Source organism: Pholcus phalangioides, unplaced genomic scaffold (assembly GCF_987345545.1).
Source record: "Pholcus phalangioides strain wild (caught in Gottingen) unplaced genomic scaffold, Ppha-v1.0 ptg000007l_1, whole genome shotgun sequence".
In the NCBI taxonomy this organism is placed as follows: Eukaryota; Metazoa; Arthropoda; class Arachnida; order Araneae; family Pholcidae; genus Pholcus; species Pholcus phalangioides.
Window position 1 is genome coordinate 44912461 of NW_028301600.1, and position 13121 is coordinate 44925581.

The 13121-nt window shown below is 39.8% G+C and overlaps 1 protein-coding gene across 1 annotated transcript in view; it reads right to left on the reverse strand.

The window, feature by feature from the left end:
• The window catches only part of garz (Sec7 domain-containing protein garz), a 122511-nt gene that overhangs the window by 43078 nt on the left and 66312 nt on the right, over nt 1-13121 (reverse strand). The window contains exon 26 of the mRNA XM_089233312.1: nt 3125-3350. Coding sequence (XP_089089438.1) covers nt 3125-3350 — 226 coding nt within the window. The remainder of the gene's footprint in view (nt 1-3124; nt 3351-13121) is intronic.

Here is a 13121-nt window from a genome sequence, read left to right on the forward strand (position 1 = left end):
GCAGTTCAGACGACTAAGGATGGTTTGCGATGTATTGTGGCTGGGTCGTTTCGTAAATGTTTAGCTCAGTTCCTTCTACAGCAACACATTACGCCATCCTCAGTTATGGGCCGAACTCCTAAGCCGAGTCCAGCCGAACTCCTAATGGGGACGAGGCTAACAAGCTGTCTGGACAGACTGCATCCGGACTTTGCTAGAGATCAACAGGAGAAACAGGAAGTTCCGGTCGAACAGCGATCTCTTCGAAAATTTGATGCTGACGATCAAGTGTAAGCTAGGAGCTACTACAGAATCGGGAGAAGTGATAAGACGTCACGTGGATCAATTATTCAAGCGTGACCCACCACCGAACCTACCAATAATGCAACCTGATGAGGACTTTATGCCGGCTCAACCAGAGTCGTCGCCATCCCGTGAATCATCTGAGCAATCCAAGCTTGCTGATATGCCATCCGATCTTCAGGAGATCGCTGATTCCTGCACCAGTGTTGCGACCTAAAAGAATTATCAAAAATCCATCCAGGTTCAAGGACTTTGTACCGCTGTAGCCGGAGGAGAGGGGTGTTGCGATCTGATATGTAAATCGGATGCTGCTGATATCAATCCGCCATGACATCATCGATCATGTGCGAGCCACCTATATAAAGGACGGTTTCCTCTGCACACACACACACAATTAATCCTGCCTTTAGTTCAGTATCACGGCGCTGTGCGCTCGCAAGAGATGTTTTAATTTTAACTGTTGTATGTTTAGTTATGTTGAGTTTCATTAAATAAATTACTTTAAACCACCACATTTCCACCTCTTAAAAGACACCATCCAGAATCCAGTGGAGCAACAGCAGCCACAACTATTACATGGTTGGTTAGATGAAGTTTGAGTTGATGTGCCAGCTATGGGTTCGGTCTGAGTTGTTATGGATACTTTGGTGACATTGTTAGTCTTATTAGCTAATGATGGAGTTGTTTCCATATTCACGTATGACCTTCCAACTACTGGAGCTTAATTAGATGTTATACGACGGCTTGCTTCGATATACGAAATGTTATCGAGGACCTTGATCTTCTAAATCTTTTTCTTCACTCCATTTCGGACATTTTCTGTCATATGCGAAGTGTTCGCCACCATAATTGACGTACTTGAATGGTGAATTAGTGCAGTTGTACAAAATGTGGTCCTTCTCACCACACTTTGCGCAGGTGGGTTGACGTCGGCATGCTGTTCATGAATTATCGAATTTTTGGCAGTTAAAGCATCTTACAGGGTAAGGTATGTATGGCCGGATTTTGAGGCTATAATAACTGATCTTGATATCTTTCGGCAATGTTGGTGATGAGAATGTCAGGATTATATTACGTGATGGAGCTGAATTGTCATCTTTGTGGCTCATGATATGTTTGGCAGATGTTGCGCCTGAGACGCCAGCTCTTGTGTTAGTACTTCTTCATCCATGTTAATTAAGTTAGTTTCTGAAATGACATCAAGTGAATAATTCAACGTGGGATGTATTTTCACTGTTATGGTAATGTTTCCAATAGATGTGAACTTTTGAATGAGTTCAGCTTGTTTGTGTGTTAGTTTCAATGAGAAGGTCTCCTGAACAAAGAGCCTTCACTGATTTTAATGTGCCTATTGCACCATAGAGAGCTTTGTCTATTAAGAATGGTGATACTTTGGCCAGCTGTTTATCAGTATCAGAAGAATGCAGGAAGAAAAATGAGACAGTAGGAGCAAGTTCAGTGGCAATTGTTTCACTTATAGCAATTCTATGACATTTTGGTGCATTTTAATTTTTCCCCATTTTGGAGATAATTTGTTCGGCCCTACCGACCATGCCCACCATGAAGCCCTACAAGAGGATGCACACAAGTAACGAATTAAGATTAGTAGCAACGTCAGGTTAAGTAAGAGCTATACACCGCCAAAGCAGATGAGCAGATGTGTTAAAGATCCAAAAATGTTAAGCAGCATCAAGAAACCTCACGAAGTCTGGCAGGCCCAGTCCTTCTACCTGCCCAGTAGTGTAACCCCTTCAGCCACCAGATAAACCTGGGTGACCAGCCAATTGACCCAGACGAGCCTAATCCAGGCCTCTCGTTTTGGCTGAATCAAAGGCCAAAGCTAGTGCATCAGGCTAACAAGTATCCCCATTTCCAGCCTTACAGGTTTCCACGCACTGCAAACACGCGGGTAAAAAGCATCCCAGATGGGGCATATGCTAGAAGCAATGCCCCATCTGGGAGGACCCCTCCCCGCCTGAGCGGGGCCCACAATAAGGGGTTGTACACAAAAGACGAGTACAGAGATGCAAGACAAATACTGTAAGATGTGTGAAAATAAACATGTAATCTGGGCTATTGAAAGTGAAGGATATGAGCACAAATAAGCAAAGACAATGAAGTGCGATAGATTTAGCATTACCCAGGGTGCACTACGAGGAGGTCTATTACATTATACCCCCAGCCTTTGTCAGTGGCCTCACAATGCATAAGCATTGAATAGGAAAAAAGTTGGAGAACCCCAGCTTTATGTATATTTCACTTTTTTTTCAGTCAAATCACTAGACGCTTCACATCCTTTACTCTTTCTTAAGTTTTTTACCAAATAGGGTGACCACATTAATCATGTTTTATGGGACAGAATAACTTTTTTTTACATTGTTTGGCTATCTCTCCATTTTACCAAGTTTTCTGAAAAAGTCAACTTATTTACATTATTTTAATGTGAATTGTGCATCGATGAAATGCTGTTTTATAAATATTATGGTCATTTGACAAAATTGCTATGTAAATATAACTAAAGAGTAACTGATTGAAAATAATTAAAAAGTGATTATTATTACTTTTGCCAAATAAATGAAGTTGCTTTGCAATCTTTGAATGGAAAATTTTAACCAAATTTCAATGAATTTTAATTAGATTAACTCAACTAAAATTTATAACCATGATCAACAAATGATTGATTAATCAGTGCAATGCTGAAATGGAATGAAGAGAGCAGTGTTACTCCAGTAAATAGAGGTATTTATACCATTTCTTTTGAATTCTGATTTTTACTCAGTTTTATGAGTACGACAATTATCATCATATAATTTTATTTGTATTTAGAAAAAGCATTTCATACCCCCATTTGCACTTGCTGCTAGAAATGTTCTGATGCAATGAATACAAGCTTCAAAATTTTCAGCTGTGATATGCGCAGCATCTCTCACCAGAAAAGCTAATGACTCACAGCATTTCAAGAATGCTGCAAAATCATGCAATAAAAACTCTTGATGTAAGGATATGTCATACTGATTAGTGACAGGCAGTTCTTCTTTATCAACGCCAGAACACGAATCACACAGAACCTATAACATAAGTCAACAATAAGACAACATTATTATAAATCATTTTCACTTTGCTTTATTTTATTCTCTCTTTTTCCTTTTGAGAAATTTCAACAATTGGGGTGAGTAAGAGTATTCAATATGACTTGAGTCCCATTTGTTTTTTTAGTACCTCTTTTATATATATAGTGAAACCTGTATGAAACGAAACATCAAGACTGAAATAATATTTCATTTTTGATAAATTTCCGTTTATAAAGGTGCAAAACAAAGCACTGATCATCAAACAGGCTATCTTGATTCCATTCAAGACAGATTTCCATTTCATACAGTCCATCTTACAAGGAAAGGGTACAAAGGTGTCATCTTCAAAAAAATATGAAAAATTAAAGTACATTCATCTCACCCAGAAACACATAAAAACAAAAGATTAACGGAGAAGTGCAATTTTTAAAGCTATTAAAAATGACAACAGTTGGCTACTCATCACCTCTCATGCTTCTTGGCGATATGTATAAAAAAACTTTTTCCCCTTTTCACTCAGAAGTGGATAGTCTTCAATAATTTTTTTCGTTTGTTCAAATGCGCACTACAAATTTCCCTACATATTGTAATGTATCGGGATCCCTCTACGTTAATGGTGATCTTGTCGTTATGTGAGAAATTCCTTCTTATTTTAGACCCCAGGGACCTCTCAGTTACCAGAAACCACCCGAGGACCCGCTGGCAAACCGGTAAGAGCCAGAATGTTCGCTTAGTTCTGCAGTCGGCAGGTGGGATCTTTCGGCTGTCGAACGAGAACGGGCCAGAGGTCTGGCTACTGATGTCCCATATAAATTAATTTCCCTCATGATGACAATGTCGCTATTTTCGTGGAGGGGTCTGGTTCAAATTCTGTATAGGTTGGGCGAGGCTTAAGGGTTCGTCCTGAAAAATATTTTTATTTCCATTAAAGAACCTCCCGGGGGGAGTTATTGCAAGTCTTGTTATATGGAAAACATAGAATTGTACTCACTTGTTTTCGGAGGGGGGCTGCAGACCTCCATCGGAACATTTCATTTCTTTTGTGTTATTTGTTTAATGTTTACATGGTCGGGAGAGTCTGATCAGCTCTCCAGATTGTGTCATGTTGCCAGATTTCCGATGCGATATTTTCTTTGTGATGTTTATTATTTATTAACGCATGAGTATGCAAATGAGATATTTTTGTTCAGGCGAAAAGGTCTTGTGAGGACGTGTGGTCCTAAAATCTTATGAAATGGGTGTATAAATTCCTCCCTCTTTGGCTAACACTTGCGCTCTTCCTTTGTTTTGTTCATTCAACTGAAACCCTCTAGTTGGACGGCTTGCTACCATATCATTTGGCCTTAGGCTGGAAAAATGATCCAATAGGTATTCAAAATGAAATAGTTTAAAATGTCTGAATTTGTTTCCCTGCAGGTCCGGAACCGAAAGCATTATTTTATCTTCATAGTCGAAAATACTTCATTGCTGATAATAGTCGGAAAATAACGTAGCGGCTGGCCTTGTCAAGGCTACGTGTAGTAACGTAACATATTGGAGATCCGGCCCTCAACCAAGAGAGGCCCCTGTTGGAGTAGATCTGGCCCTCAACCGAGAGGCCCCTGTTGGAGTAGATCTGGCCCTTAACGGAGAGGCCCCTGCTGGAATAGATCCGGTCCTCAACCGAGAGGCCCCCTGGAGATGATCGAGGTGGTCCGGCCCTCAACCGAGAGGCCCCTGTTGGAGTAGATCCAGCCCTCAACTGAGAGGCCCCGGGCCTAGAAGTGAAAATTTGAAAAAAAAGAGTAGGAAAAATAGGAAAACCATTGACAAAAAATAGGAGGGAAAAACTGAATTCTCAAATTATGGGATTAAAATTATGCATTTAAAAATGTGCCATTGAGATTCACACCTTATATACGGGGTGATTATAAAAAAACTATCCCGACATATGGGCCCCTAACTATCATACCATTCACAGAAACTGAATGAAATTTTGGCATAAGGTATTTTGAGGTATGCGCTCAAGAATGATATGGAAAACAACAGTGTCACTCTAACAGTTACGGTTACAGTGAGAAAATTTCGAAAATATCAAATGGCAACACCAAGTTTTTTGTATTGGAATGCCATCTCCATACTGAAAAACACTATTTAAATAGCGTTGGAATGGCACCTGTAGCACAAAAATCCCCGGAGCTAGGCAAGGAAAAAGTAAAAAGGACTTTGCCGTGCACCAGAGCATTAATGTTCGTTTCATTCGTCACACCGTTTCTTTGGCTGAGATCCCAGCCTGATTAGTCGTCCACAAGGTCATGTGAAAAATTTGTGAAACACAATAAAATGCTTTATTTTATGCTGCTTCTCTGTCCTTATTGGTTGTCCTCACTTTTAGCCTATCTACCGCCGGTGATTTTCATGCTACAGTTGCTGTTCGAATGCTATTTAGGGTTTTTCACAATGGAGATCACATTCCAATACAAAAAACTTGGTGTTGCCACTTGATATTTTCGAAATTTTCTCACTGTAACCGTAACTGTTAGAGTGACACTGTTGTTTTCCATATCATTCTTGAGCGCATACCTCAAAATACCTTATGCCAAAATTTCATTCAGTTTCTGTGAATGGTATGATAGTTAGGGGCCCATATGTCGGGATAGTTTTTTTTATAATCACCCTGTATTTTAATTATAGTATTATCTATTGATATTTTAAGAAACTCAAGTTCTAACAAATTTAAAAATCTTTCATTTCCACAGAATGTGGTATCGAAAACAATGTAAACAGCAAAACTAAAAAGAAATTAATAAAATTTCTACTGTTACTTCAAAAGTCCAATTAATAATCGTGATCCCTTTTCCCCCATGCTTTTCAGAGAAAGAAAAAAACCTGTCTAGGTGCCATAGAAATGTAGCACATGCATGCATAACCCATTGCCCATGGGCCAAATGTGGCCCCGGAGTCATCTGTTGAGGCCCACAGCTTCAAACCAAATTTTGCAAAAAATTAACTAAGCGACACATTTCCAGATCATTCAAGAGAACCTGCAGCACAGTTTCAGGTCATTCAAGTGGCTCATGTCACAGTTCCAGATTACTCAAGTTACCCAAGCTGCTGTTCCACTTCACTTAAGTGACCTGTGGCACATTCCTAGATCACGAGAGTAACCTGCGATATTGTTCATCTACATTTAAGTGACTCACGGCAGAGTTCTAGACCACTCAAGTGACCCGCGGCACATTCTCTGAGTAAATATGTCACAGCATATTTACAAATCCCCGTGGCACTGTTCCAGAGCACTCAATCGACCCATGAAACTTTTAAAGATCACTCAAGTAACCTGCGACACATTCCTAGATCATTTAGGTGACCGCAGAAATTTTACAGATCACTGCGGCACAGTTTCAGAGTACTCAATTGACCCAGAAATATTTACATTTCAAAATCAATGAAATGGCCAACACTCTACTGAATGTTAAACACCCTTGATGTAACACCTCATGGAGTTACATTACATCCGAAGGATACAACGATTAGAATGGCCTGCATATGTTTATGAATGTCTGGTTTTTTTCCAAAGACACACATTTTCTTAAAACACACATGCTGACCTGTGGCCCTCGGAGTTATCTTATGTGGTCCAGGGCTAATAACAACCACACAAGTGGCCCACGAACGATCATCAAATCATTCAAGTGGGACACATTTCCAGATTACCTAAGTGGCTTGCGGCACATTTCCAGATATAAGCTGCCAACAGCATATATCCCCATCACCTAAGTGACCTCACGCACATTTCCAGATCACTTGAGCGACCAGCGGCAAACCCCCAGTTCACTTAAGTGGCATGTAGTTCAGTTGCAGATTACTTTAAGTGGCTGGAGGCACATTTGATCATTTGAGTGGCCCTCTGCATGCTTCAAAATCACTTAAGTCCCTCGTAGCACACAGATTACCTAATGGGCTGCGATACATTAACACTTCAAGTGGCAAAATACATTTTTTTTATAGATTACTAGCTTACCCGTCGCGCGTTGCTGCAATCTCAGAAGAAAGGAAATTCAAGGAAATGAAGAAAAGGAAAAAAAAAACTATGCCAGAAACCTTCATGAGAATGTACTCAACAACTTCCCAAAGTTTCATGGCAATCGGATGAATGGTGTAGTAATGCATAAAGGACAAACAGACATACATACATTCATTTTTATATATATATATATATATATATATAGATTTTAGTGACGCTCTTGACATTTCCAGACCCCTAAAGTGGCCCACTACGCACTTTCAGATCATTGAAGTGACTTGTGGCACATTTCCTGATGACTCAAGCGGCCCACGGCACACTTTCAGACCATCTGAATGACTCGCGGTGCATTTCAACTTAACTCAATCTTTTGAAGAGTGTCGGGCCACTTCATTGATTTGAAAGCATCCGTAGGCCACTTCATTGATTTAAAAACGTGTTGCGGGCCACTTGATTAAGTGATCTAGAACTGCACCGCAGGTTATTTGTGTGATCTGTAAATGTGCCGCGGATCATTCAAGCAATCTGGGAATGTGCAGCGGGCCACTTATGCGATTAGGAAATTTGCCTCGGGCTGCTCAATTGAAGTAAGAATTCACTGCAAGCCACTTGAGTGATCTGGAAATATGCCGCGGGTCATTTAAATGAGGTATGAATGTGCCGCGAGCCAATTAATTTATTTGTAAGTGTACCAGGGCCACTTGAGACAGGCCACATTTAGGCCATGGGTTGAGCACATGCATGCTTTAAAATAAGGGGCTGTTCAAGTATGTCAGCAAATTTTTAGCCATTTTTTACTCCCTCCTTGTCAGAAAAAGTCAGCAAAATTCTGACCCGCTGTAAGCAAAATTTTGTCAGCGCTCTGTCCCCTTCCTCCTAACGCATATTGGTGGGATCAGAGACGTACGGGGGGGGGGGGTGGAATCTGGGTTGGGAGCTCATGGTTCCCCCCACAGACGATCAAAAATTTATTTTTTAATGCAAAAAATAAAAAAATTAAAATTTCGAAAGAAAATATCTTTATATGATGTTACTATAATCAATTTCTTTCAATTTCAATGCTATTTGAAGGAACTAAGAACTCAAAATTGCTCAAGAAATTCATTGCAACTTTACCTCTGAGCCCTTGGTAATCCTTGACCAGCGGTAAACATTTGGCCTGTACAGATCAAATGTGGCCCTGGGGTTATGATGTGGCCTGTCCTTCTCAAACCCAATTATGTAAAAATGAACCAAGTGGCACATTAACAGATCGCTTAAGTGACCTGTTGCACAATTCCAAACCATTCAAGCGATCTGTGGCACATTTAGAGATTCCTTGAGTGACATGTGACACAGTTTTAAAGCATTGGTGTGGCCACCAGTGCGGTTCTACATCGCTCAAGTTATCCGCAGCACATTTCCAGATTAATTAAGTGATCCGCGGCATAATCACTTTTATGACACGCTGCACAGGTCCAGAGCACTTAAGCGGCCTGCGGCACATTTCCCGATCACTTGGATCCGCCAAGTATTTAGAGACCACTAAAGTGGCTCTGTAGGGGACTCAATAGGGAGAATGTTAGTTCAGGTACCCACAAACTATAGTTTGTTTCAGGTTAACTTTGCAGTGAAGAGAAAGGTAGAGAGTGTATTCCTTCGCCACAAAATATAGTTCCCATACATTGGAGGTTTCTGATGATAATTTATATAGAATATTTCAAATTTTTTTATGATTTCGAAAAAGATACTGAAAAAATACCGTTTTGAACCAATGTATATTCGTTTAAAATTTTTAAATTAGAAAAAATATTGGTTACCATTATCAAAAATCGATGGCAAGCTCAAGAACATTTTGGTGCGATTTCCAAGAAATTTTCCCCGCCAATTGTCGTGCTTTTTTTTTGGTTGCATATATATATATATATATATATATTATATCATCATTTTGTTGAATTTTCCAATAGATACAATTTTTCATTCAGTTTTGCATGTAGTTATAGGCCTACACACCCAGACGAATATTCAACATTTTTTTTTCTCCCGAAAATAGCCTCCAACGAATTCAGATATTCACTCATAGATTACAGTAAGTGTCCCTCTTTCACTACAGCGCCGATACCGTTCTGAGAGGCTCTCTTTATGGGTGTAGGTTACGGTTCCAGGCACCCCCCTTTCTTTAAATTATCTGTTTCTTGCTGTGTTCGTAGGATAGGGGTGGTTTCTGAATTCCAATAGTCGATAGCGGAGGGTGTTGACATAATGTCCTCTTTTGCACCCACACCAACGCCATCTTCTCCCCCACAGCAGAGGCTGTTTCTCCAGATGCCCCTTCAGTGTTTCTCCAGATGCCCCTTCAGTGTCTCTCCAGATAAATATAAATAAGCAAGAGAGAGAGACCCACAATGGTTTAGGCTTGCAGTGTATTGTTTCCTTCTGTGACAGTTGTATCTTTCTTTTCACCAGAGATAGACACGCTAAAACGTTCTCCGTTTTTTTTGGCAATAATGCATAAAGCAAGTTATTGAAAAGAAGAGGAATTTTGGATTGGAGATGGCCTGATGGAACACATGTTAGAGCAACAATAATTAATAAGTAATAGAGAATCCGATAGTTCTACAACTTCAAGTGAGGATTCCATAGAATGGGAATCCGTAAAAAATGACTAAAACTGTAATGATACCAAGTGGCATCGACGTATATGCATTCGGGTGGGTGAGCAACGGAAATTTCGGCAAGAAAAGTGAGTAAAAGAATTCTAAATTTTTCCTTATCATTTTTATTATTAGTTTTGGGGCTATTCCAAAATTCAAATGTGAAAACCGGGTAAATAGGAGTTACTAAGATACTTTTCAATAAAAAAAAAAAAGATTTCAAAAACCGCACTTTAATTTCTGAAAGTATCGACGATGGTTTTTTTTTTTTCATTAGCTAATTGTTACTAACTGACTGCAATTTTTTCTACAAGCATTACGTTAGATGTAAAAAATATTTTTTTCTGCGAGATTGGTGAGAATCAGCCATATCTTACCAAGGCTGCGCATTGATACATGGGTTAAGAGGCTTTCGTTGTCATAGCAACGAGTGATGCGGTTCCCTCGTAGCTTCCTCTTCACTGCAAAGTTAACCTGAAACGGACTATAGTGAAAAGTTTTATTCGTTTTTCGTGCACCGAGTAAGACGTAAGACGCCATTAAGAATATTTCATATTTTTATAAAGGGTGGTTGATGATGTAAGCATCATCCAAACTCCCCCCCCCCCCCAGTGATCAAAAGTCGCAAATCGGAAATCCCCCATCTATGCTGACGTAATACTTGAATAACCCCTAACATAAAGATACCCAAAAGTTATTTTCTGAAGGTTAAAAAAAGTGGGTTTTGTCTTTCCTTCCCCCTTCCTGTAAAACCAGACGTGGCTCGGGATCTGTCACCTAAAGCCGGGTTTACCTAGAAGCAGGTTTTCTGTGCTGCGCGCAACGTGAATCACCCAGCGCGACACGCCATCCATTCACCAATAAGAAAAGCAGTATGACTGTTCTCCTACAGAGCGCAATATGGCTCACGACAGCGCTTTACGTCGGGCGTGATTGGCGGACTGCTTCTGGAGGAGTTAAGCGTCCTGTGTGCCACGCGTTTCAGCGATCTTTTTATTTTCGTGTTGTTCTATTTCCCTTCCCATCAAACAGGAGCATAAAGCCGATAGAATAGCTGACGTCAGGGTCATACTATATAGCCGTCCTGAGCTGATGCGTTACGCTTGGAAACACATGATTATGTAACACATTTCCGTCGAAGCGAAATGATCCAGTTCGGTTCACGTGGAGCAAAAAGCCTACTCCTACGAAAATCTGGCTTTAAGGATGAATGCTCGTTATGGGATCCCACGAGAGAGAAACCTATAGTCTCTCATTGAATCTCGTGTGTGGATGGATAGAGCCTGTTCTTCCCTCCCTTTTTTGCCTTCCCTTTTTTGCCTTCTTATTTACGGCAACCGATCTACGAAAGATTCGCTTTCCCCACCGAGATTTTGGCACTTTGACTACAGCGCGGCGGCGAAAAGATATTCCCCCTTCATCCCCTTTCCAATGGAACTGAATTTTTTTCCTTCTTTTTTAGTAGCGAGTTGTGCTGCAAATAAAACACGTCAAAAAGGGTGGTAAAGCAGTGACACTTTGCGATTTCTCGGAATTTTAGTAGCGAGATTTTGGCTGTAAACAAAAGGGAGAGAGAGATAAAATAGGAATAGTAGGAGAAAATTGCGAAAAAAAAGGACAATTGCGGCGAAAGTAGGAAAATAGGAGGACATTTCTAAAAAATAGGAAAAGTAAGAAAAATAGGAGCGCTGCGAGGTCTAGGCCCCCTGGAGCTGATCGAGGTGGTCCGGCCCTCAACCAAGAGGCCCCTGCTGGAACAGATCCGGCTCTCAAACCTCCGCTGGTACTGACAGGGCTACACTGCGCCGAAGTGACTATCAACGTCGGACGTCCAACCGGCATATAAAATTGACTATTGATGACCATAAACCAATGAGACTATCTTTTTGTCAATGTCGAATAGAGGGTTTTATCTTGAATTAATCTAGTGTTAAAATTGTGTAACTTATACATTCGAACCTAATAAATAATATTTTCCATGCGAAAGTTTATTTGTGATAATTTTCCACTTGTCGTTTGCTACTACAATTACTGGATATTTCGAACCGGGCAAGCAACTCCCATAAGGGGCGTTGCAATATCAGCCATTTGCGCTATTGATATATCTAATATTAACACCAACTGGCAACCGGTTCTGGTAGTCACTAGAGTGTCCGATTAGCATTCCAAAGGTTAGCCCGTCACATCTGTATTATTATTTTTTTCATTTTTTTCTATTTCTTTTTCTATGATCTTTGATTTATTTTTCTTGGCTATTACCCAGTAATCGGACTGTCCCCAACTACAAATGTGACGAGACGAGGGTACAGGGACAAACTCCCCGTAGGATGCAATCATAGGTCACACGGCAACAGTTCTTACCATAGTGATTATCTTTAATATTGATTCACTTAAGAAATTATGGATACACTACTTAATCTTAACTATAATCTTGTATCTATGCAAGAAACAAAAATTATATCGTGGTCACGATACAGCGAGAATTTTTTTTTTAAAAAAACCAGACACAAAAGTATATATACAGGTTTCTCTTACTTTTTTGGCAAAAAAAAATGACTACTGTATCACCATTCCTGCGCGAGAAAAAAATAGTGATAAATAACAAAATAAAAGCAAAATCACATTGCCATCATATCGGGAAACCCTCCCATACAGTTCTGTATAACGTATGTCATAATAACCCATAGTGCAAATGCACAACAAACTGCAAAAAAGCAGCTTATAATATCCTCTCGTTCTTTTTTCCAGTTTTTTTTTTTCCTAGAAACTCTCTCTTTCTCTCTCGTTATTTCTCTTTTGCTCTTTCTTTCACTGACTGTGCTATACCTAATTAGATCATGTTGTTTTAACAACATCACCCTAAGATTACGATTGCAGGATTTAATCTAATTTACATCCATGTTTTTATGGGTATCTTTTTCTTAGCCACCTCGTTGGGCGTTTACCTGTTGTGGCGTTGTATTTGTATTAAAAAAATTCATTCTTGACCTCTATTGAGGCATTCAAAATATTAATATTTACAAACAATTTTTGAGTGACCCGTAATAATTCTGCCGGATATTTTTATATTTTTGTGCATATTTTAATGAGTAGAATTAGTGGTGATTTCTTTGGAAACTTTTTGACCCT